Source organism: Rhinopithecus roxellana, chromosome 4, assembly GCF_007565055.1.
Source record: "Rhinopithecus roxellana isolate Shanxi Qingling chromosome 4, ASM756505v1, whole genome shotgun sequence".
NCBI lineage: Eukaryota > Metazoa > Chordata > Mammalia > Primates > Cercopithecidae > Rhinopithecus > Rhinopithecus roxellana.
The window spans coordinates 31926466-31950718 of NC_044552.1; the positions used below are offsets into that span (position 1 = coordinate 31926466).

The 24253-nt window shown below is 41.4% G+C and overlaps 1 protein-coding gene across 1 annotated transcript in view; it reads right to left on the minus strand.

The window, feature by feature from the left end:
• BTBD9 (BTB domain containing 9) overlaps positions 1-24253 on the minus strand; it is a 487969-nt gene that overhangs the window by 102121 nt on the left and 361595 nt on the right. Inside the window, exon 8 of the mRNA XM_010389718.2 lies at positions 19774-19963. Coding sequence (XP_010388020.1) covers positions 19774-19963 — 190 coding nt within the window. The remainder of the gene's footprint in view (positions 1-19773; positions 19964-24253) is intronic.

Consider the following 24253-nt stretch of genomic DNA (forward strand, 5'->3'; position numbering starts at 1 on the left):
ATCAGAAAAGGATGTGTAAGAGGCAGAAACGCCGAGGTCCTGCCCAGACCATAGGGCTTAGCTCCCAGGCATCAGGTCCAGCTGGCTTTTTAGCTTCATTTGCTAGAAAGGCTATTACGGGCTGTTGTGAATTTAAAAGGCCAGAATCAGTTTCTTCTGTTAATAGCTGAAGGCAATATGCATTTGTGTGAGCTTTTCTGTTCTCTGTCCTCAATTCTATGAAATGATTAGGAGGGCGATAAGAACAGACAGACATATTAAAAGAGCTCAAAATGTACTAATCTACAGCTGAGTGTTAAGAATTCTTGGATTTTTACTTAACATTTATGACTCCTGTGAAACAAAATGGCCCCATTGTGGGCCTTCATTCAACAGGTAGGGGAGTAGAATCACCTTGGCTCCAGGTTCCCTGCATGACACCATCCGGTAGCCCCTCCCTTCAGCTTTTCAAACCAAGTCCATTCAGGAGAGCCCACTGGACCATGCTTCTACAGCGCAGGGACCAGGCATGGCTATTGACCTTGGTATTTCCCAGCACAATGCCTTCCACATCATAAGCTCTAGTGAGTTAAACCGAAGGAGGGGGGCTGGGCGCATTGGCTCACGCCTGTAATCCCAGCACTTTGGGAGGCCGAGGCGGGAGGACCATGAGGTCAGGAGATTGAAACCATGCTGCCTAATACGGTGAAACCCCGTCTCTACTAAAAATACAAAAAATTAGCTGGGTGTGGTGTCGGGCGCCTGTAGTCCCAGCTACTCGGGAGGCTGAGGCAGGAGAATGGCATGAACCCAGGAAGCGGAGCTTGCAGTGAGCCGAGATCGCGCCACTGCACTTCAGCCTGGGCGACAGACCCAGACTCGGTCTCAGGAAAAAAAAAAAAAAAAAAACCGAAGGAGAAATGGGGAGCAGAAGAGGCGACTTATGATGGAAAGAGGAGAGGCAGAGAGGCAACTATAGATATATCACTCCTCAAAAAACTCAGGTCACTTATTCCTGTACAGTATCTTCAGTGTTCTATAGACTGAATTATGTTTCAATGCAAAAATAACCTCCCCCAGCCAGTTCTTCACCCCTAGTCCCAACACCATTTTGGAGAGTCTCACATAAGTTAAAGTTTATGAAAAATATCCATTCTGACTGCTATTTCATCCACTGAGCTTATTCTCCTGCCCATCCTCTGACCACATGCTAATATGTGCCCGCATGCATGGCCTACAACGCACCAAAGAAGCAGCGCCAAAGGGAAATTTAGTAAGTGTCATGGCTCCTTCCTATTCCTTTGGGTCGAGTTTTCTTTTTCTTTCTTCTCATTTTATTTTATTTTATTCTATTTTGAGACGGAGTCTCACTCTGTTGCCCAGGCTGGGTTGCAGCAGCGCAATCCTGGCTCACTGCAAGCTCCGCCTCCCGGGTTCACACCATTCTCCTGCCTCAGCCTCCCGAGTAGCTGGAACTACAAGTGCCCGCCACCGCACCTGGCTAATTTTTTGTATTTTTTTTTTAGTAGAGACGGGGTTTCACTGTGTTAGCCAGGATGGTCTCGATCTCCTGACCTCGTGATCTGCCCGCCTCGGCCTCCCAAATTGCTGGGATTACAGGCGTGAGCCACCGCGCCCGGCTCCCTTGGGTCAAGTTTTCACAAGAATCTGTGTCTATGGGAAAACTCATAATTTAGCTACATGCAGATCTTTGTATTCTCTTGACCTGGTGACAAAGGGAAAGAAAGGAACGGCAAACAGGTGGGAAGGCTCAACTCTGAACATTACAGTCAGGAGGATGTTCCAGCAGGGATGAACGACCTGGCAAATCTCTTCCTATTCAATCATGTAATCTCTCCATTTTTGTTCTTACCAAATCTCTTCCCTGGTCTCCCTTAACACAACCAGTACTATTTTCCCACACCTCTTTCCCTTTCTTATCAGACTGACCTTTTCACCCAAATCAGATCTGGGTTTCAACCTTTGCTCCAGCTTTAAATCATCTTCTTTTCCCCACAGAACACAATCTACAAAGTCTTGAGCTCTTGATAGAAATGATTTTAAAACACTTGCCTATCCAATTCAGACCTCCTTCAGCCTTACCACCAGTGTGAGCTGCGACTCGTTCCTCCCTCAGGTTCTCACTCAGCGAAGTTACTACTGCCCTCCTCTCACGGCATTCCCAAATCTGTTTATTCCACTGGGTCATGGACAATGAAATGCTGTCTGTCTTTCTATCTCCTTGTTCTGGAATTCCCTCCCTGTTAGTCCCTTCTCTAATGGACTTCTTTCATGAAATAGTTTGTGAAGGCTCTCACATGAAAACAACTACCCTCTAAAACACAAAAGAAAACTATAATAAGTTGCAAGTGCTATACAATTTAAACACTTAGAATAAGTACATTATCCTGTTTGAAAGCTGAGGTGTGTGATAAATCATAATTCTCTATGTGGTACATGACTTACCATTAAAAAAGACAGCATTAATGAGAAAAATAATAGCAACATCTCCACCAGTATATAAAGGTGAAAATCCTAACTACCAACTATAAATTCTTATAAACAAAAGATAATTAATCAATTTAATATGTAACTGTGTGATAAATCTTTTGAAGAATGGTGAGAAGCCAGAAAAATAAAGCAAATTTTATGTATTTTTTTTGTAATAGCTAGAGGGAAAAATGGCTCATTAAGTTTTTCAGTGCAATTCTTTTGATCACTGGCCACTCAGTATAGTTTTCTTGATCCAGGTCTTCAAAGCTGGGATCACAAGTTTTAATTGAAACGTTTTCAGCTGAACATTAATAACACTAGCTTTCCTAACTGCTGAACAGCTGTAATTAAGCCAAACTGGTGTGGGTTTTAGGACCAAAGGCTAAATGGGCAGTTGCTTTTTTTTTTTCTTTTCCCTGCGATCACCTATACTGAACAGGAGGCCCAGGCAAAGGCTCTGCAAAGGGAGGGTCTGCAGGTCTCCCCACTGTTGCAGAAGATGTGAGGATGTTGTTTCTGTCTCATGAATGCTCCCCAGAACTGCAGAGTAGCTTCCCCTCTTCCACATTTGTTTGGTTGAGGGAACATCAGACAGGAAAAGCATTCCCTCTTTGGAATGTATTCTGCAAGAATTGCCTTTCTAGAAATAACCCTCCCAGGTGCCGACATGAATATTCACCAGAGTGTACTGGGCACAGAGGCCAGTCTCCGTGCCATGTACACTAATCCTTCAAAATGTATTCCAGGCAAGCTACTAGGGTAAACTCCTCTACAGAAACCAGGCTTTCCGATGATAGACACTGGATGACTGAGAGAAGGAAATCTGAGTGATGGAAGCAGAGATGAATAAATCACTCCTATCTAGCTAAGGCCCTGCTGCAGCTAGACCTTGCGACATTGACTCAAGCAGAGCATGAGGCTTCATTAGAATATTGCACTCTGCAAATTCAACTGTTTCTTTTGTTCAGCCGGTTCACTCTTCCTCATCAAGAACAAACATTTATGCCTTATAATCCTATGCCTTATAATCCTATTTCTGGACCCCTTTTAACTTCCTTCTAATTTTGGCTGATAGGACCTACATGGGCATCCTGAGAACACAGTCCTCAGTGCCATGCAGGCATCCAATGCTCATGCAAGCACCCCCCGCCCCCCACTACCTCTCTGTATCACTGCCCTGACTCCCATTCAGGAAGGTATAGACAAAAAAGATCAGGAATTTTCACAAGCCAGGAAAGAAATCATGCTAAAGGTGGGTGAGATCTCAGATTTCTCAGGATCCTCCCACTCTGGCACTGGATCCCCAAGAGCCAGCATTGATATTTCTGCAGTAGAGCAGAAGAGGACCCCAGCCTATCTGAGTCACACATGAGACTGTTTGGGTGTCAGGGGTTGGGAAATATCCCTGAGGTAACCTCCAAAAAGCTGGTGCTGGAACTGTGTGCAAAGGATACACAGGAGTAGCCTGGGGGGAACTGAGGAGCTTGGAGGCTCCTAGCAGCCAAAGGGAAGAGGTAGCATGAGCAGATAAGAGGAAATCAGTGAAGTTACTAGTTATTTCCTTAGCCTATTTTTTTTTTTTTTTTTTTTTTTTTTGAGACAGAGTCTCGCTCTGCCGCCCAGGCTGGAGTGCAGTGGCCGGATCTCAGCTCACTGCAAGCTCCGCCTCCCAGGTTTACACCATTCTCCTGCCTCAGCCTCCCGAGTAGCTGGGACTACAGGCGCCCGCCACTTCGCCTGGCTAGTTTTTTTGTATTTTTTAAGTAGAGACGGGGTTTCTCCGTGTTAGCCATGATGGTCTCGATCTCCTGACCTCGTGATCCACCCGTCTCGGCCTCCCAAAGTGCTGGGATTACAGGCTTGAGCCACCGCGCCCGGCCTCCTTAGCCTATTAGGACGACAAAGGGTTCCAAGGACTCTCCTTGAGCCTCTGATGGACAAGGCTCCTGTCCACAATTCCTTGGAATGTGTAATGAATGGCAGTGGCATCAGATAGGAGGCAGGAGTCCCAACTCCGCCTCTGTCTTGCTCCACAGCTGTATCCTCTCAGATTTACAATCTGGGAAGGGGGTGGCAGGGGGAGACGGGAAAGGAGGGAGATGGATTTTAGTGTACGTGATTTGCGATTCCTTTTTCAAGTCTATTTTTCCCTTTTAATTACAAAGTATATGATATATGATAAATCTTTGGCAGTTTTATGAAGTATCCATTATAAAGAGGCATTATACAACTTGCAAAGAAATATAAAACAATATTTTAAAAAATATTCTTTAGCAGCAGAATCTCTTTTACAAACAACATCCTGGCAGAATCTCCATATCTAAAACAGATAAAAGTAGAACTGCTCTTCTGAGGTCAGAGTTGGGGACTGAAGCCTCATCTGCAAGGACTTCCTATTGGCCCCTCCTTGTGGCAGCCCACAAGGCTCATTCAATAACAAAACAGTAGGAAAAACCCAGTGGTCATGGTATTGTATCTTGTCCCCAAACTAAATGCTGATTTTTAATATTCCTACCTTTCAATAACAGGCTTATTATTCTTCTTCACATTCTTTTGAAACCATGAGGGGCAAATGAACTTCCCTAACTCTTCACTTTTACCTGTCTGGGCCAGAAATGTTAGTGAGGAAAGGAGCTGAATGGATTAGACATTGGTAAGTCACAGCCTATGGATGCCTATTTTTTGTAAATAAAGTTTTATTGGAACACAGCCATGCCCCTCAGCAGGGTTGAATAGTTGCACCACAGAGACTGTATGGCCTGCAAAACCTAAAATATCTACTACTTATCCCTTTATAGAAAAACTTTACCAACCCCAGGCACAGACAGAAAACTAAAGCTGTTCTATTTGAGCAGTAAAGAGTTATGGCACCAAGGTAAGAAATGAAGATGCAGTTTAAGGCTGAGCTTAGCCTAGAAATGTCTAAAGTCTCTTTCTTCTGTTGTTTCAATAGATTTTAATGCAGTGAATTCTACATGGAACTTTTAGATTGTGCTGTAGTCACAATCTCATTTTTGTTACTGTGACAACTGCAGTGGCAATTCTTGGCTTGCCTTTCACCCTAAATTTCTGGTATTTCTCCTAAAAGAACTACAAAGAAAATGTTGGGGGGCGGGGGAGCAGCAGCAGCAGCAGCTCCAATTAAAAATGAAAACCATTCCCATTCCCAAACCCTCCTTACGCCCTGAACTGATAAAGTACCCACGAGCTACATTCTCAAACTGATAAGATAGTCATTGACCACTACCCTCTAGATCCCTACTAAAGGGGATGGAAGCAGTAGGGTAGGGTGAAGAAATTACAGATACATTTAAAGTCAATAAACAATATGTCAAAAAATAAAGTTTTATAGTCATTGACAAGGCAGTTAATATGACAGTAATAAAATAATAATACATCAGTTATAGAGGAAGATGACACTATAGACTAAAACACACCAATTAAGTACACAGTGCTGAGTTGTTTGTTGGTCACCAGGAGAAAATGGATTTGTACAGATCTATCCTGTTGCCAGCTCTGTCTATTGTGATTATAAAAAGCATTTTACAAGATAGCTGGCCAGGGCAGTCTCTGACCACAGAACAATAAAAACCTTATAGTACTTGGCATTTTAACAGAACTACTCATTTAGACTGTTTAATGAAACCAATTTTCAATGGATGACTCTGTTTAACACGTTCTTCCCAAATAGATGCAACTAATCTCCATGAATTTTCTGCTTGTCTCTGAGTCTAATGTATACAGCTAAAATCTCACTACAGTGAACACGATCGTGACAAAGCCATTTTCCTATTTTACTAGTAGGGCTGTTATCAACAAGATATTATTTATCTGGTTACCACCAATTCTCAAACAATTCTTTATAGATGATGTTTTATCTATTTCTAACAGGGTTACTATGAACTTTCTAATAAAAACAGTACTTGATTATATGTTCTTTATTATCTCTTAACCTCAGAGAGGAGAGGAATACAGAAAGGTCAGATATCAGGAAAAGAAATGACAAGAGGTTTGTATTGGACATCAGAGGACAATTAAATGGTATATAATTGTCTAATGGAATTAGAGCTATTGTTCTAGATTCCAACCAACCCTTCTCACAAGGTTCTTGAGGTAAGTATATGCCAAGGAAAGTTCCAGCAAATGAGAAGCAAAGGGGATACTTTATTGTTGGTACGTGTACAATTTTTGGCCCAAAACCCTAATGCAAAGGGTATAGGACATGGAGCACTCCCTGTTCCCAAGTTGCTTATGCCTGAACAGCTTCAAACCAAAGCAAGTCAGGAGGTCTTCTCTGTCCCTTTGTCAACATCCAAAGCTTATTCTTGGTTCTTACCACGATAATGTAAGGAAGAATCAACCCAGTACACTCTGTAGTACAGTAATGTCCTTTTATCCATGTGGGGTACATTCCAAGACCCCCAGTGGATGGCTGAATCCACAGATAGTATACAACCCTACGTACTGTATATTATGTTTTTTGAATCTGATAACTGAGATGGCTACTAAGTGACTCCTGGCTGGATATGCTGTACTACTGTCCAGCTGCACATGTCAGACAAGGGGATGCTTCACATTCCAGTCAGGATGGAGCAGGTCAGTGTGAAATCTCATCACACAGTCATGCAATTCAAAAGTAAAGATAATGACATGCAATTTAAAACTTTTCAATTGTTTACTTCTGGAATTTTCCATATAATACTCTACACCACAGTTGACTGCAGGTAACTAAAACCACAGAAAGCAAAAGCACAGATAAAATGGGATGACCATGCCAGAGAATCAGAGTAAATATAAGGAGACCATTGCCCCCGCACTGCCTAGCACTGAGCTGCCACTGAGCTGAGTTAGAAATTGGTTTCATTAAAGATTCTTACCCTTACTGCCCTAGGAAAGAGAAACTAAGGGTATCCAAGGAGAGAAAAGGATGGATCTGCTTACCACTTTGTTGTAAAGAACAGAATAAAGGAGAAGAGTCAGGAGAGATGGAGGAGAGGGAAGTACAAAGCGGGAAGGCAGGGCCTCCTTCTAGGTTGTAGTGGTCCTAGCTCATGCCTCTTAGGGCCCAGTGGGAGACCAAAGACACAAGTGATTCCACTGAACTATTCTGAGCCTACTCTGAGTGCTGCAAACAAACTAATCTGATCATCTTCTTGACCAGTTTTAGGAAGGAGTGAAGATGGATATAGGGGAAGGCATGAAGAAATGGTGGAAGGAAAAGCAGAGTGTATTTGTACTTCTTCTCCCAAGATTTAAAATTGTCATATTGCTATAATTACCCTCCCACGGACTGTACTTCTTGTTTCAAATGTCCCCAAAGTCAGAAATACTCATTATAATCCTACCAAAAAACCAACCACATTAACCAAGAAGTTAGAAAAGGAAAAGACTGGAGGTAGTACGACAGTCTCTGCCTGTATCTTCTTTGAAAGTAAGAGGTCTTTTTTTAAAAAAAATCTATCACTTCATTCCAAGGCAAACAGACTTGACTTTTTCAACTCCAGATCTTAAAGACTGAAAATACCATCTCTAGCAGGACTTTTGATATAATTAATCTGTCACTACAAAATAATATAGATATGCAGTGAAATTTCTGATATTGGAATTTTGTATGTATACAAGAATAGTCAACTCTGCTTTGGTTGACCAAACACATCTGGTTAACAGACTCCATGTAAACTGACAATTTAGATAAGAGTTTGGATATGATAAATATATTTTACTAAAGTAAAACGAAACCAAATAAAATTTCTTCTGATTTTGATCAATCAGGAGGTACTGGTGATCTTGCCCTGCCTCCCAAATTTCATCGCGGCATGAATTATCACTATGCTGGCAAAGCACAGGAGACCAGTTATAGAAAGTCAGTATATTAAGTGTTTACAACAGAAACTTGAAGTTTTTCTAAGAAGTAAGTGTCATGAATATGAAACCAAACATATATAATCAATGAAGCCTCTCATTTTGGGTCAGAATTGTGCAATAAGCAGACACAGGCTTTTATTTACAGAACTTTTTATTTTTTAGTTTTTTGAGATGGAGTCTCACTCTGTCATCCAGGCTAGAGTGCAGTGGCGCGATCTCGGCTTATTGCAACCTCTGCCTCCTGTGCTCAAGCGATTCTCTTGCCTCAGCCTCCTGAGTAGCTGGGATTACAGGCACCCACCACCATGCCTGGCTAATTTTTGTATTTTTAGTAGAGACAAGGTTTCACCATGTTGGCCAGGCTGGTCTTGAACTCCTGACATCAGGCAATCCGCCCACCTTGGCCTTCCAAAGTGCTGGGATTACAGGCGTGAGCCACTACGCCCGGCCAGCTACAGAACATTTCTGAAGCTGAGAATAACAGAAAATATTATTATTATAGTACTGTTTTAGATACATCCAGAAGCTGTGGACTCTAAGGGAAGCTTTTAAAAATAAATGGGAAAAAGCCCCCAGTGAATTACATACTTTAAATGGGTGAATTATATGGCATGTGAATTATATTTCAATAAAGTAGTTTTAAAAAATAAACAGAACACATGAAATATGGAGATGTGTTAAAATTCCAAAGCACATGTGAAATGTCAAGCGGGAGGCAGTGTTCTGTGGCAGAGCTGTTGGCGAGATAAGCCAACCCCCTTACCATGACCCTCAGTTTCTTAGCCAACCTTGCTAGGGCTGACCATATAACATAGTTCTACCTAATAATTCTAAGTGAAAGTTGGCTGGGTAGAGCTTCAAATAAAGCTTTGGATTTTCCTAACAAAAAAGGAACAAACTTGGCTGGTAGACTTTTATCCTTGTATCCTTTTGTCCTTCTTTTTCCTGCCTAAACACAGACATGGTAGCTAAAACTGTCATCCCTATCTTGTTTCTCGGGGGCAAAATACAAATGGAAAAGACCAAGAAAATTGTAGAGATCACTGAATTGCAGAACCAATACGGGCAGACATGCCCCTGTGGACTTTCTGTTATGTGACACAAAAACAAACAAAACAAAAAATAAAACTGAAAAAAAAAAGTCTTCCTCAATGAGATTATTATGTTATTTGCGGCCAAATGCAAGCTCCTTTGGAGCAAATGACTGCTAGTAAAACAAATGTAAAATCTTAGTTGCAACATATAATGGCAGTTTCTATAACTTATGACCACAGAAAACAAGGGTGGATTGAACCATAAGATGTAATGGCTCCTCTCACTTTCTTTTTAAGGCTATAGGAGGTTCTGCAGGATCATGAAACAAATTAGAATCTTTGGAGCTGGAGTTTTACCATGGGTTGTGCTGTCCTACTCCTGATGGAGAGAAAGGGATGAAACTCAAACTATGCTTTAATGTCTTCATCTTGTAAATGAAGACAGTGAGAGCAGCTAAAGCTCCAGAACCACTGTTAAGACATGGCAACTAAAAGAACCATTAGCCATTTCTAAACATTAAACTGTACAGAAGGTCTAAAGACTCTCGGCTGGTGTTTGGTTACAGTAAAAGAATAATGTGGCAAGGCAGGTAATATCAAAACCATTGAGGGATATGATTTCAGGCATAGTAAGGTAAAAGGAAGAAAGAAGATCCTGACCATTAAGTCTTAAGGGCAGCAAGGAAAGTAAATCCAGGGAGAAGTAAAAGCATCCTCTGCGTTTATCTATGTAACCAATCCCCCTTATACTGAATCTGATACATTGCTGAAAGAGGCAATGCAGCAGGCAAATAATGATTCCTCAGCTAGAGCTAAGACCCTGAGTGTCCAGGAAAGTTGCTGAAAGGAGTCCTTGACGGGCACCAACCAGCGTGTCATCATAATCATCTTTCCTAGAAGAAGAATGCAGAAATGGAGGTGGACAGAGAGGAGAGGCAAGAAGAGGAGGTGGAAGAGTTTTTCTTGGTCTCAGTGCTTCTGCTTGTTCTTAAGTAGATATACAAGTATGTGTTGGTCAAGTGCCTCTGTGGTTACCAATGTACAAAGGGCTAAGCTTTTTAAAAAGAGAGATATGCTGACATCAGGTGCTATCAAGATGTACCAAATGTATCTGAACAAAGTGACAAAATTGGGCTCCTGGGAAAAGAGTCTCTGATGTAAGCGTACTTGGGGAAAGAATACGAAGATTTTCAAAGGTAGATTACTGCTTTGAATTAATTCAAGAATTAACCTTAAATGACTGTGACCCTTCATCAGTTTTTTCAGAATAGCTTTATTCATTTAATACTCAAAAGCTATATTAAAGCAACTTGATGTATTAAAATGTGTAGAAATTTCAGTTTGCTCAAAGTCCTATGCTTCTGTTAGCCCTCATGAGACTAGCTGCATTTCTGTGACCCCGTGTGGCCTATCCTGGGGCAGCAGCATGTAAAACATCTGCCACAGAAGGAGGAGGCTGATGCTTTCTACTCATTTCGTTTTCCAAGGTGAATAATTCTGGTTTTTAAAATGATTGCTGAAATCACTACTGGTGAAGTATTTGTTTTAAAGAGTTCTTAACAAGTCTAGATAATTATTAAATACACATGTGCATGAAATAATGGGTCAGATGGGGCCGAAATCCTCTGTAAAAATGTCTTCTAGACGGGTTAAAATCTTGGAAAGCTAAAAGGATTCTTTTCATATATCCAGCTATATCTTATGATGACTACTTGCCAAGTTCTCCAATCACTCAACAGAAGTAAATGGTTGACATGTGAGGTAAATCACACACATGAACACACAAACATATATATATATATATATTTTGGCATTTAACTTTTCCTGTTTTTCCAAAGAACATCTGAATTCTAGTGCCCCTCCTGTATTTTTACCACACAACTTAGTTGCCATAGCAATAATTTCTGGTCTTGAAATACCTCTAGGATGAAACTGGCTGAGGCATATTTACCATGCCCCCAAACTATCCTGCTGTCTGTTTCCAGGATCCAGGATTTCTGGCCCTCTAAGCTTTCACACAATTCAGACTTCAGCACCTACTGGGAACCATAGATAAAATTATTTGCTCTATGATTTTTCTGGGAACCAGAGCTCTGAGGTCTGAGGGTGATAAAAAAAGACTTTAGTGTGATGCAGATAGGCTCAGAGAGAAACAACACTTAGTAATAAATCATGGATCAGCGAGACAAGGAAGAATTCCTTGGTTCAGGGCTGTGACAGACGATATTCAGCATGACTGATATGAAGCAAATTTTGTAAAATATCTTTCCAATTTTGACTAGAATGATAGGCAATCTTAATCCAAGCCAGAAGAGTCATATATTTAGATGTTTGCTGTATTCTTCAGACTATAAAAAGGAAATTTCTAGCTCTCTAGGTTGCAAAGAAGGCTGTCTTAATGTAAACAGATGTACTGCTTGCCTGTGCAGTACTCAGACAGAATGAAATGGAAGCGGCATGGAACAAGTGAGGCAAGCATTCTTACCTGTGCTAATGTCATCGCCTGTGCTAATGTCAAAGCCTAACTCCAGAGCTCAATCTCAGTCATTTGCTGGAGATGCCAGATCTTTAGCAGTTTCCTCACATACACTTAGATGAGACACACTGAGCAAATATGATGTCCAATTTAGTTGATAGATAGAACTCCCTTTAGTTGCACTAGCATCTATGTTGTCAGTTTAGTCAATGAGTGTTTATTGAGTACTCACAGCACAGAGAACCATACTACGCATTTGGAAACTGCTGCAAAGACTTAAGCCCATCACAATATTAAAAAAATCACTATCTTCAACATGAGATTATCCATGGTCCTACTAGAGATTGAGGGCAGCACAGATGTAGGAAATACTCAAATAATTACAAAACATTATTTGAGTCATTAGCCCCAATTCCTCTACCCACCCTTATCAACTAAGCCTTCATTTGGCTATTAAGTAGGAAAAAAATGGCATTTTTTGCAGTTCCTCTCCTTTTTCTTTTCTGTGCTTATCCTTCTGGAGGGAAGTGGATGAGCAACAGTTAGGCAGGGTGGTAAGCAGCAGGAAGAAGAAAAAATAGCAGTCTAAAGGAGGTCAAGGTAATTTACAAACTGAATAGATGATCTAGAGTTGGTTGTAGCCACACAATAGTGAAAGGACAATTGGACTCGGCATGGGCTTGACAGTTCACAGAGGAAGAAAAATATACCAGATGAATGAGGACCACAGTGGCATATGTAATTCCTTTTTTTTTTTTTTTAGGATCAATTCGCTATTACTTCTTTTTATCTACTTAATAACTACAAGGCATAAACTGATTTGTGATTCAGACATTATGTGCCAGATTAACTTTTTAAAGTGGTAGAATTGTTTTTTCCTTCTGCAAAACAAAAAGAGCGTCACCCCACAGACTAAAGAGATTATGAATACCCATCAAGAACCTACTTTGGGCTAGACATCTTTTGTCCTAACATACTGCATTTATATAACATTTTCAAATTGAATAACTCCAAATATTTTTGTGTCATTAACTTCTTAATACTCATAACACCCAGAGAGACAATGAGTTTATTTAGCTGCATCTATCTACACAGTCTTATCTTTTGACAGCCTACGTACTTACTATTAGGTTTGTTATTTAAAAGATTTTGGGTATTTCACTTACACGATTGCACATATCAATTGCAAAAACATCATTCAAGTCAATGTAAAAATTGTTAATTTAATTGACTGTCTTATAATTATATAAATTTGGGTTTCAACAAAGTGCTGTCATTAGCTGGAAAAGACTGGATGATAGGTATACTTAATGCATAGCATATGTGAGTTCTCATACTAGCCTGAAAACACTAAAAAGGATATCACAATTAGCAAGTAGAAAGATAATAAGTCCTAAACTAAGGCGACAGAGGGACTATAAACTAAGACATTAGGTGGATTTGGTTAGTTATTATGACTCGACTCTGGTCTTTTTATGTGGTCAAGCCTCTGAAGATTTCCTGTTATTTAAATTTTAATGTTTTTAAAATGGCATGAAAATGATATAATTACTACTCAATTATCCACTTTTAAGGCACATTTCAGGTAATTTCTCTCTCTTTTCTTGGAAATAAAATGAGTAACTTTTGCTGTGCTTGTAAACCTAGCAACACCAAGGACAAACCCCTTTATTTCCCTGCTGTGCTACGTTGGAAATGAGAAAGAAATTCAAGAGATGAGAGAGCTTCCTGTGAAATGGTAAAAGTTAGGGCACCTCCTGCTGCTGCTTTTCTAGGAGCAGATTGGGTCAAGGAAGGTCAGGAGCAGAGAAAGTGGCTTTATGAGGGCCTCCCCATCCCTGCCCCTCCTCTGCTCTGATGGCGCTGAAGAAACACTGAAACGGGGGTGGTGGCGGGGGGGTGGGATGCAAACATCTCAGGCTGACACCTCTCAAAGCTATCACCCGGCTGGCCATGCTCTTCCCTCCCTCCTGCTCCAGCCACACTGGCCTCCTAGCTGTTCCTGTGGCCTGCCAGGCGAGCTCCACTCCAGGGCTTGGCACTGCCTGTGATGCTCATCCCCAGAGGGCTTACTCTCCCCATTCTTCGAGATCTGCTCACACTTCACCCTTCTCAGTGAGGCCTTCCTGACCACCCAATCTAAAACTGGATTGCGTCTCCAACCTGGTTTTTCCTCCCGATTTCCCCACGGCACTTCTAAATATCAGCCATGTTACAAATAGCATTTGTTTGTTATCTCCCCTCAACCCCACTAGAATGTCAGTTCCATGGGGCCACCAATGTTTATTTTGTTTATTCAGTGCTGTATCCTCAGTGCCTATGATAGTGCCTAGCACATAGTAAGAGGCTTAGTAATTTTTGTTGAATGAATCAACGAAAATGCTGGTATAGCGAGAGGGTCAGAGATCATGTATGGAGTCCACCCTCTCTAGTATACCACAGGATATTGGTATCTGACTCACTAAGAGGATCAGACAGCCACTGACCATGCTTAGTTAGGTCCAAACATTTTCTGTCAAGAAAGAAGGCTCTACTTGCCTACCCAACTACAGGGTAAACTCTCAGAAAAGGAAGAAATGGCTCCTGGGGATGAAAACAGCCAAACAAAAGAAATCCTTATTCACAAAGCAATTACGTCCTTCACTTAGCAATAGCAAATGCAGTGACCAAGATAATTCATGTTTGGCCAGGTGCAGTGGCTTACGCCTATAATCCCAACACTTTGGGAGGACTAAGTCAGTAGGATCACTTGAGCCCAGGAATTCGAGACCAGCCTAGGCAACAAAGCAAGACCTTGTCTCTACAAAAAAAATTTATAAACCAGTCAGGTGTGGAGGTGCATGCCTGTGGTTCCAGCTGCTTAAGAGGCTGAAGTGGGAGGATTGCTTGAGTCCAGGAGGTCAAGGCTGCAATGAGCCATGATCACACCATCATGTTTGAGACCGTTGCCTTTGTAGTCACCAAATATAAAGGAACCTGAATATTTAAAACCAATATATCACTGATTGTGCCCTACCTCAGCCAGGGTAAGAGAGGGTTTCCAGGATTTCCAGATTCCCTCCCTCCTAGATAGGGAAACTGTTAAGTCACTGGGCTCTGTAATACTCTCCCTCTGGGGTTGATTCAGAATCACTGGGTTTCTTCAGATACAATGTCTAGGAAAGCAAGTCAGTCATCACAAGCAATAGAAGCTGTGGGTCAAATGTCACTGACTAATCAACCTGTCATTGGTCAATTACTCATCCCTATGAAGGGGTACTACTCATCTAGTTTCCTGTCAATAAATGTCTATCTGGCCACATCAACTGTCGCTAACTGCAGCCTGCCAAGATCTCCAGCATTGTCCACAAGCATTGGTGGCTAATAAATCTCTCTCCTTTTCCTCTTAATAATGTCACAGAAGAGGCAAATGCAGTTCCTGACAACATAACGTTAGTTTCACAGAGACGTGTCTCTTTGAAGGCTCAGCCAGTTATACAGAGCTTCAATTACATGGATTTTTTTTACTGGGAAAAAAAAAAAAAAAGGAAGGCTTAAGGAAGTTGGAGGCTTCATACTGTGCTGAGATACACAATTCTGCCTTTGGTGTGTTCATGCTCATCATCCCCGCTCTGAGTCAGGAAAAGAAAAATTGTTTGGGAGAACCACTTTTATACCACATTAAAAAAAAAACCCAAATGGGCACTATTCTCTCTTGCCTTAGACCCCAGTGACAGCCTTTTCTGGAGTCAGATTCAACATCTCTGATTCTTTGGGTAGAGCTAGAGGCCAAGGTGGCCTTGCCACATGAAGAGCCTGTTTGTCTCTCTGAGTTGTCACCCTGATAACAACCTCATGCAGTCCACACTAGATTTAAGATTCTAGATTTCCTACTGTACCCCCCACAACTTCCCCTTCTTTCTTGATAGACTACCTCATCAGTACACTGAATCTTTCAAGGGAAGCATATTCTGAGTTGCCACAGGCTTTTATGTATCAGGTATGGCTGGGAGGAGGCAGCAAGTGAACATTTACATTACAAACGCTCCAAAAGAAACTGTATACAAAATATATGTGATTACTGAAGAGGGATCTATCAATAAGTTCAGGAGATAATGGATGGTTAGTAAAGAATTCCCAAAGGAGTGGAGCCCAAAAGGGGGAATAAAAAAAAGAGCCAGGGAAAAAAGGAGGTAATGAGAAGGTAGTGAGAGATGCAAACAATGATGTCGGCACAATCAAAGAAGTGGAGGTAAGAGGGTAAGAGAGGGCAGGACCCATGTGCAATGCTTTTAATCACTGGATAGGCTGTGACAGAGTCCAGAGTAGTACAGGGTTGGGGAGGGCGGGAAGGGGTGCGGACGCAGGACACAAGGCTGTACAGACAGAGGTAAGTCAGATAGTTCTTAAAATGCCTTAGTCTGAACTTTCTCCTGAAGGCAAGTATTAACCAAGAATCCTCTGAGAGAAGGATGTGTAGGAGGGATGGCTGTGGGTGGGGAAGTGGGGGGGCCCAATGGAGGTCTGGAAGATTGGGTAGAAAAGTGAAACAAATATTGTGCAACTATGGTGATGTGGTGGGACACAGAAGAGGGCAAGGATTTGTGAGATGTTTAGGCCATACTGAAAGAACTTTATGTCTGACTGGATGAGAGAGCAGGGTGAAGGAGAGGAAGGAAATCAGAAAGATTCCCAAGTTTTTGGCTCAAGTAAGGGACAAATGGATGGTGCCACTGAATGAGATGGGGAATCCTGACATAACGTGACTTGACCAGGGAGGGAAGGATAATGGAATTCCATTTTAGACATCTTGGTTTGAGATGTGCATAGAACACTGTTAGATGGTGGCAGTGGTGGAGAGGGAAGTGTGGGGTACCGGGGAAGCAAATGGAAAATGGAGAACATTAAAAGAGAGTGGGCAGAGCTACTAAACTTCCCGTTTGCTTCAATCTTCATTGGCAAGGAGACTGGTCTTCAAATTAGAAATGTCAGAACAAACATAATAAAGAGAAAATTGAAGTCCCAAATAGGTGAAGTGAAAGAGAGTATCTAGTCAATTTAAATGATTTCAAGTCTCCTGACTCAGATGAGTTACACCCCGAGCCTGCTGAAAGAAATTGCAGATGTAATCTCAGAGACACGATTGGTAATCTTCAAGAAATTGTGGAGGCTATCAGGAGTGCCAGAAGACAAAAGAAAGACAACTGTTTTCCAGATTTTTAAAGTAAAAAGGGATAGATTGTAATGGAAAATATAGAGGTAAGTTTCACATCATCTTTAACAAAAATTCTAGAATAGCTTATTAAATAGATGGTTTACGAGTACTTTAGTTGATGCATACAGATGAGAGAAAGGAAGGTGGGGTGTTATTTGCTATTCGACGGAAGTTTATTTGTACATGTAGCTGATGTGGCTTGTCTCTTTCCCTTCCTAAGCACAAAGTAAGCTGATCTGGCCTGTGGTACAAACTCGAGGCTTCTCTATCTGTGATTTGTTGCCTATGTTACTCAGCCTGTAATATGGCCCTTTATAAAAAAGGGTCAACAATTTAAATGAAGAATCCACAGTCTGAATTCTCCAAGAAACCCAGCATCAACTCCTTAGGGTGCCCTGGGGAACCAGCAAGCAGCATCAACTTCTGTGGCTATTAGCCTAAATGTCAATAAACCTTTGCTTATTAGAATATTAGCACCTTATTTGTTGTGCTATTTCTTTCTTTATACATACTGACTTTAAAATGAGAACAGGAAACAACAAAGCAAATGTGGTGGAACATTATGGGGGAAAGGCGGTCATGTCTTGCCAACACCTTTACTCCAGGAGGGCTAAGATATACATATACATATACGCATACATACACATACACATAAACATATACATATACACACATACATAAATATATAAACATTATATGTTTTCATTAGCCCTTCGGAGATCTTCTTAGAATGTTAAAAAAATAAAAGAAGAGAAAAGAAAAAGCAGCTTACTTAAGACCCAGATGGCAATCTTGAACTAAAAGTATAGTCATGCACTGCATCATGAGATGTTTCAGTCAAGGACGAACTGCATTTATGATTGTCTCATAAGATATAATGGAGCTGAAAAATTCTTATCGCCTAGTGACACCATAATGTCGTAGCACTATTACTTTATTTAAAAAATTCGGCCGGGCGCGGTGGCTCAAAGCCTGTAATCCAGCACTTTGGCGAGGCCGAGACGGGCGGATAATTAGGTCAGGAGATCGAGACCATCCTGGCTAATACGGTGAAACCCCGTCTCTACTAAAAATACAAAAAACTAGCCGGCGACGAGGCGGCGCCTGTAGTACCAGCTACTGGGAGGCTGAGACAGAGAATGGCGTGAACCGAGGAGGCGGAGCTTGCATTGAGCTAGAGCCGGCCACTGCCACTACAGCCGGGGCGGACAGAGCAATACTCCGTCTCCAAAAAAAAAAAAAAAAAAAAAAAAAATAAAAAAAAAAAATAAAAAATTCAGTGTTGGCTGGGCGCCGTGGCTCATGCCTGTAATCCCAGCACTTTGGGAGGCCGAGGCAGGCCGATCACTTGAGGTCAGGAGTTCGAGATCAGCCTGGCCAACATGATGAAACTCCGTCTCTACTAAAAATACAAAAATTAGCCAGCTGTGGTGACAGGCACCTATAATCCCAGCTACTTGGGAGGCTGAGGCAAGAGAATGGCTTGAACCTGGGAGGCAGAGGTTGCAGTGAGCCAAGATCACACCACTGCACTCCAGCCTGGGTGACAAGAGTGTGACGCCATCTAAAAAAAAATATACATACACACACACACACACACACACACACACACGTAGTAGCCTAAGTGTACAATGTTTTCAAGTCTACAGTAATGTCCTAGGCCTTCACATTCACCCATCACTCACCAACTGACTCACCCAGAGCAACTTCTTGTCCTGCAAGCTCCATTCATGGTAAGTGCCCTACACAGGTGTACCATTTTTTATCTTCTTTTTTTTTTTTTTAATTGAGATGAGATCTTGTAATGTTGCCCAGGCTGGTCTCAAACTCCTGAGCTTTCAAGCGATCCACCCACCTCTGCCTCCCAAAGTGCGGAGATTACAGGCATGAGGCATCGTGCCCAGCCACCATTTTTTATCTTGTATATTATATTTTTATTGTACCTTTTCTATGTTTAGACATGTTCAGATACACAAATACTTACCACTGTGTTACAATTGCCCACAGTCTTCAGTACAGTCACATGCTGTACAGATTTGTAGCCTAGGAGCAATAGGACATATCATCTAGTCTAGATGTGTGGTAGGCTATATACCATCTAGGTTTGCGTAAGGACACTCTATGACGTTTCCACAATGACAAAATTGGCTGACAGTGCATTTCTTACAATGTATCTCTGCCATTAAGCAATGCATGACTGTATATCCTCTGAGGAATATCACCAGTCTCACATTTAAAAATTATATAATCCTATAAAACAGGCAAGGTTAAAGTTCCCTTCTTAAAACAAAAAGGAACAACAAAAAGCCCAGGCACAAAGATCATTAAGATTGTTCAGAACCAGATCTCAAATTCAGATCTATTTGGTTCATATGTAATTCATTAAAGTTGAAAATGATTTTTTCATTCTATATAACTATCTTGACATTATCCTATAAGTCTCTAACCAATACAAATTGAGACTGGAGAAGGACATAAGTCACCCAGGGAGAAGCCTCTTGTCTAGTTCTTCCATGAGTCTAACTTCAGTGTACTGCCCCAGCGGAAAATCCAAACAAGCACCCTATATCTTGTTGCTGTCCCTTCCTTCGGCTCCCACTCCTTTCTTGATATTTAGAGAAAGAACAGTAGAATGTCTTCACTGAAGTTATTAGGATTATCATTTTACCAAAATACGATCTATATGTGTATCTTCCATTTTAAAACTTATGAATGAGGAGGAATCTTCTTACCGTATTGACCCAATCATGTATGGCTGTGCTAGCTGAACCACAATCGCACCACTTCCTAGCTGGTGACATGTGTAGCCAGAATCCCAATCATAATTCTTAGTGTCCCCATTCAGCAAGGCATTTCGGCTCCGACTGACTCCTTCAATCACGCTGGCACAATCAGCAATTGTTGCAATGTTCTCCATGGGAACTGTGAATCCAAAAACAAGATTTGGCATCAGGATAAGAGAAGCCAAATATATCTCGATAGTGTGCTCAGAACAAAATTAATTAATTGCTATCTCAAATCAATGATAAAAGAAAAATTAGAACATTTGGATTATCTTCAGATATTAATACATTGTCCATGCCAAGTAGCTTTAAAAAAAAAAAAGTTAAGCCCAGTGGGCATGGTGGCTCACACCTATAATCCCAGCACTTTGGGAGGCTGAGGTGGGCAGATCACTTGAGGTCAAGAGTTTGAGACCAGCCAACATAGTGCAAACCCATCTCTGCTAAAATAAAAAAAATTAGCCAGGCGTGGTGGCGTGTGCCTATAGTCCCAGCTACTTGGGAGGCTGAGGCAGGAGAATCGCTTGAACCTGGGAGGCAGAGGTTACAGTAAGCCAAGATCGCATCACTGCACTCTAGGCTGGGTGACAGAGCGAGACTCGTCTCCAAAAAAAGAAAAAGCAAGGCATAGAAAAACACAGGCTATGTATTCATTTACACAAAGTTTTCAACTAAGTCAAAACTAAAACATACTTTGTTTAGAGCTATATACATAAATGCAAAACTAAAAACGGAATCTAGGAAACTAATACAGAAAATTAAAAATAGTGGCCGGGCACGGTGGCTCACGCCTGTAATCCCAGCACTTTGGGAGGCCGAGGCAGGCGGATCACGAGCTCAAGAGATCGAGACCATACTGGCTAACATGGTGAATCCCCGTATCTACTAAAAATACAAAAATTAGCTGGGCGTGGCAGCACACGCCTGTAGTCCCAGCTACTCGGCAGGCTGAGGCAGGAGAATTACTTGAACCCGGCTGGGAGGCAGAGATTGCAGTGAGCAGAGATCGTGCCATTGCACTCCAGCCTGGCAACAGAGTGAGACTTGGTCTCAAAAAAAAAAAAAAAAAAAAAAAGAACAAAAGAAAAAAAGGAAAAAAGAAAATTAAAAATAGCTTGGGAAGAGGGAAGGTGAAAATTTGGAAGGTTCCCCCTCCCACCCCGCACCAAAAGGTCTAAGTATTAATTGGGTCAGGCACAGTGGCTCATGCCTACAATCCCAGCACTTTGGGAGGCTCAGGAGGGCAGATTGCTTGAGTTCAGGAGTTCAAGACTAGCCAGGACAATGTGGTGAAACCCCATCTCTACCAAAAATACAAAGAATTAGCCAGGCATGGTGGCACACGTCTGAGGTCCCAGCAACTCGGCCTACTGAGGTGGGAGGATTGCTTGGGCCTGGGAGGGAATGGTTGCAGTGAGCTGAGATCATGCCACTGTACTACAGCCTTAATAACACAGTGAGACTCCCTCAAAAAAAAAAAAAAGCAAAAAGATTTTAAATGATTTTATGTCTAATAAATACTGGTTTTATTCTATATCTTAAGCTAGCCGGTAGGTACATAGGTATTTGTTTTATTAGTAGTTTCTAAGCTGCAGATATTTTATCGATTATTCTGAAAGTCTGTTTAAAGAAACATGTTAAATTCAGAATTTTGAAACTCACATAATAGGAAAGCGATGCAGGAGCTGGTACCAAACCCATTTCAGAATATACAGTTGCCCTCAGCCATGATTCATTTCTTTCTTTGTCTACTATTCTGTGCATTGCAACATATATGCTCTTCCCATTGTTCATGAACTGCTGCATCTTAAAAACCCAGCTGTTCTGGTTTTGAGTCTCTCTCTATAACTCAAGTCTACATCAAGCTGCTCATTTATAAAAGTCAAGAACTTCCTCAAAATGATGGATGCTCACTATGATGTAAATTCTCTAAACACTGAGAAGAGAATAAAAGGTAAGGGCCTTTTAAGTCCCCTGGGACCTTTTTTGTGCATTTAAAATAAAAACCTATAATTTTCTTCAGACATTTAAGCTATTTAACCAAAACCTACTTACATTCAAGGTTTGTAGCTTACATCAGATAATTTAAAAGTAGGCTGGAAAAGAAAAAAGTAATTTTACATATATCTTCTATGCAACTCATTTATTTTCCAAAGTTGGACATGTTTGTACTTAAGCCCTCATCTCCTATGCCTTCACTAATTGCTTTGCTGTCTGCAGCTGAGTAAAGCCACCCACAGAGAAGAAAGGAAGGGAGAGAAGGGAGAGAGGATGAATTTTTTTGGTGATGAATTCCTTGATTATGAAGCTTAATTCCAAAGCAACAAGCAAAAACACTGGTGAAATTACCTGTAAGGACAGTTTCCTGGCAGAGAAAGAGCTCAGAGAGAAGCTCCCTGTGACTTTGGAAAGAAACAGAAGTGGACTACATTTAGAAGGTAAGTTATGGCACTTCTATCTCCTGGAAAAAGGGCAGTATTCTTTGATTTCAAAGAGAGAACGAAAGGAAGTGGTATAAGATGTACAGTAAATTGAGCAGAGACATAACGCTGTAGACAGGTTATGCTGCACCAACTTACAGGCCCCTACTCTCTCAGTGGCTTAACACAGCACACATTTATTTTTTCACTCACCCTATGTATTCAACAACGATCAGCCAGGAGGTTCTGCTCATTGTATCCCTCTGGAATCCCAGTGACAGAGGCTTCATATTGACATGTGCTTCCCAAATCACAGCCACAGTGGGAAGAGAGTAAGCTGGGCACAGGCTCTTAAAACTCTTCCCCAAAAGTAATACATGTCACTTTGCACATATTTCATTGTCTAAGACAAGTCACATGGCCTTACCTAACTTCAAAGGGGACTAGAAAGCACAACCCTGCTGTGTGCCTGGGAAAAGCTCCCGGGAGAAAAAATGGGGTATTTGGTGAACGACATTTAATGTCTACCACAAACATTAAGCCTGGATGAAAGAGCAGTCAACGGACAGGTACATCTGGTCATCTGTTTCAAGTACATAAAGTATTTCAGTGTATGAATATTCTAAGAGTTATATATCTATTCTCTTGCTGAGGGACATTTAGATTGTTACCATTTTTTTTTTTTTTTTTGCCATTACAAAGATGTCTTCTTATATTCTGGGTAAGAGTTTCTTAAAGGAATACTTAAGATTTCTATGTATGTGGAAGTGGAATTACACTCATGACTATGAGTTAACTTCAACTTGCCTAGATATTGCCAAATTATTCACCAAAGTGGTTGTAAAACTTTATACTCTCTCCTTGAAGAGGCCCTTCACATCCCTTGTAAGTTGGATTCCTAGGTATTTTATTCTCTTTGAAGCAATTGTGAATGGGAGTTCACTCACGATTTGGCTCTCTATTATTGGTGTATAGAAATGCTTGTGATTTTTGCACATTGATTTTGTATCCTGAGACTTTGCTGAAGTTGCTTATCAGTTTAAGGAGATTTTGGGCTGAGATGATAGGGTTTTCTAAATATACCATCATGTCATCTGCAAACAGAGACAATTTGACTTTGACTTCCTCTCTTCTTATTTGAATACCCTTTGTTTCCTTCTCTTGCCTGACTGCCCTGGCCAGAGCTTCCAACACTATGTTGAATACGAGTGGTAAGAGGGCATCCTTGTCTTGTGCTGGTTTTCAAAGGTAATGCTTCCAGCTTTTGCCCATTCAGTATGATATTGGCTGTGGGTTTGTCATAAATAGCTCTTATTATTTTGAGATACGATCCATCAATACCAAGTTTACCAAGAGTTTTTAGCATGAAGGGGTGTTGAATTTTATCCAAGGCCTTTTCTGCATCTACTGAGATAATCATATGGTTTTGTCATCAGCTCTGTTTCTGTGATGGATTACGCTTATTGATTTCCGTATGTTGAACCAGCCTTGCATCCCGGGGATGAAGCCGATTTGATGGTGGTGGATAAGCTTTTTGATGTGCTGCAGGATTTGGTTTGCCAGTATTTTATTGAGGATTTTTGTGTAGATGTTCATCAGGAATATTGGCTTGAAATTTACTTTTTTCTTTCTTTCTTTCTTTTTTTTTTTGAGATGAAGTTTCGCTCTTGTTGCCCAGGCTGGAGTGCAGTGGCGAGATCTCAGCTCACTGCAGCCTCCACCTGCCCGGCTCAAGCAATTCTCCTGCCTCAGCCTCCCAAGTAGCTGGGATTACAGGTGCCCGCCACCACGCCTGGCTAATTTTTCTGTATTTTTAGTAGAGACGGGGTTTCACCTTGTTGGTCAGGTTGGTCTCAAACTCCTCAGGTGATCCACCCGCCTCAGCCTCCCAAAGTGCTGGAATTACAGGCATGAGCCACCACGCCCGGTTGAAATTTTCTTTTTTTGTTGTGTCTCTGCCAGGTTTTGGTATCAGGATGATGCTGGCCTCGTAAAATGAGTTACAGAGG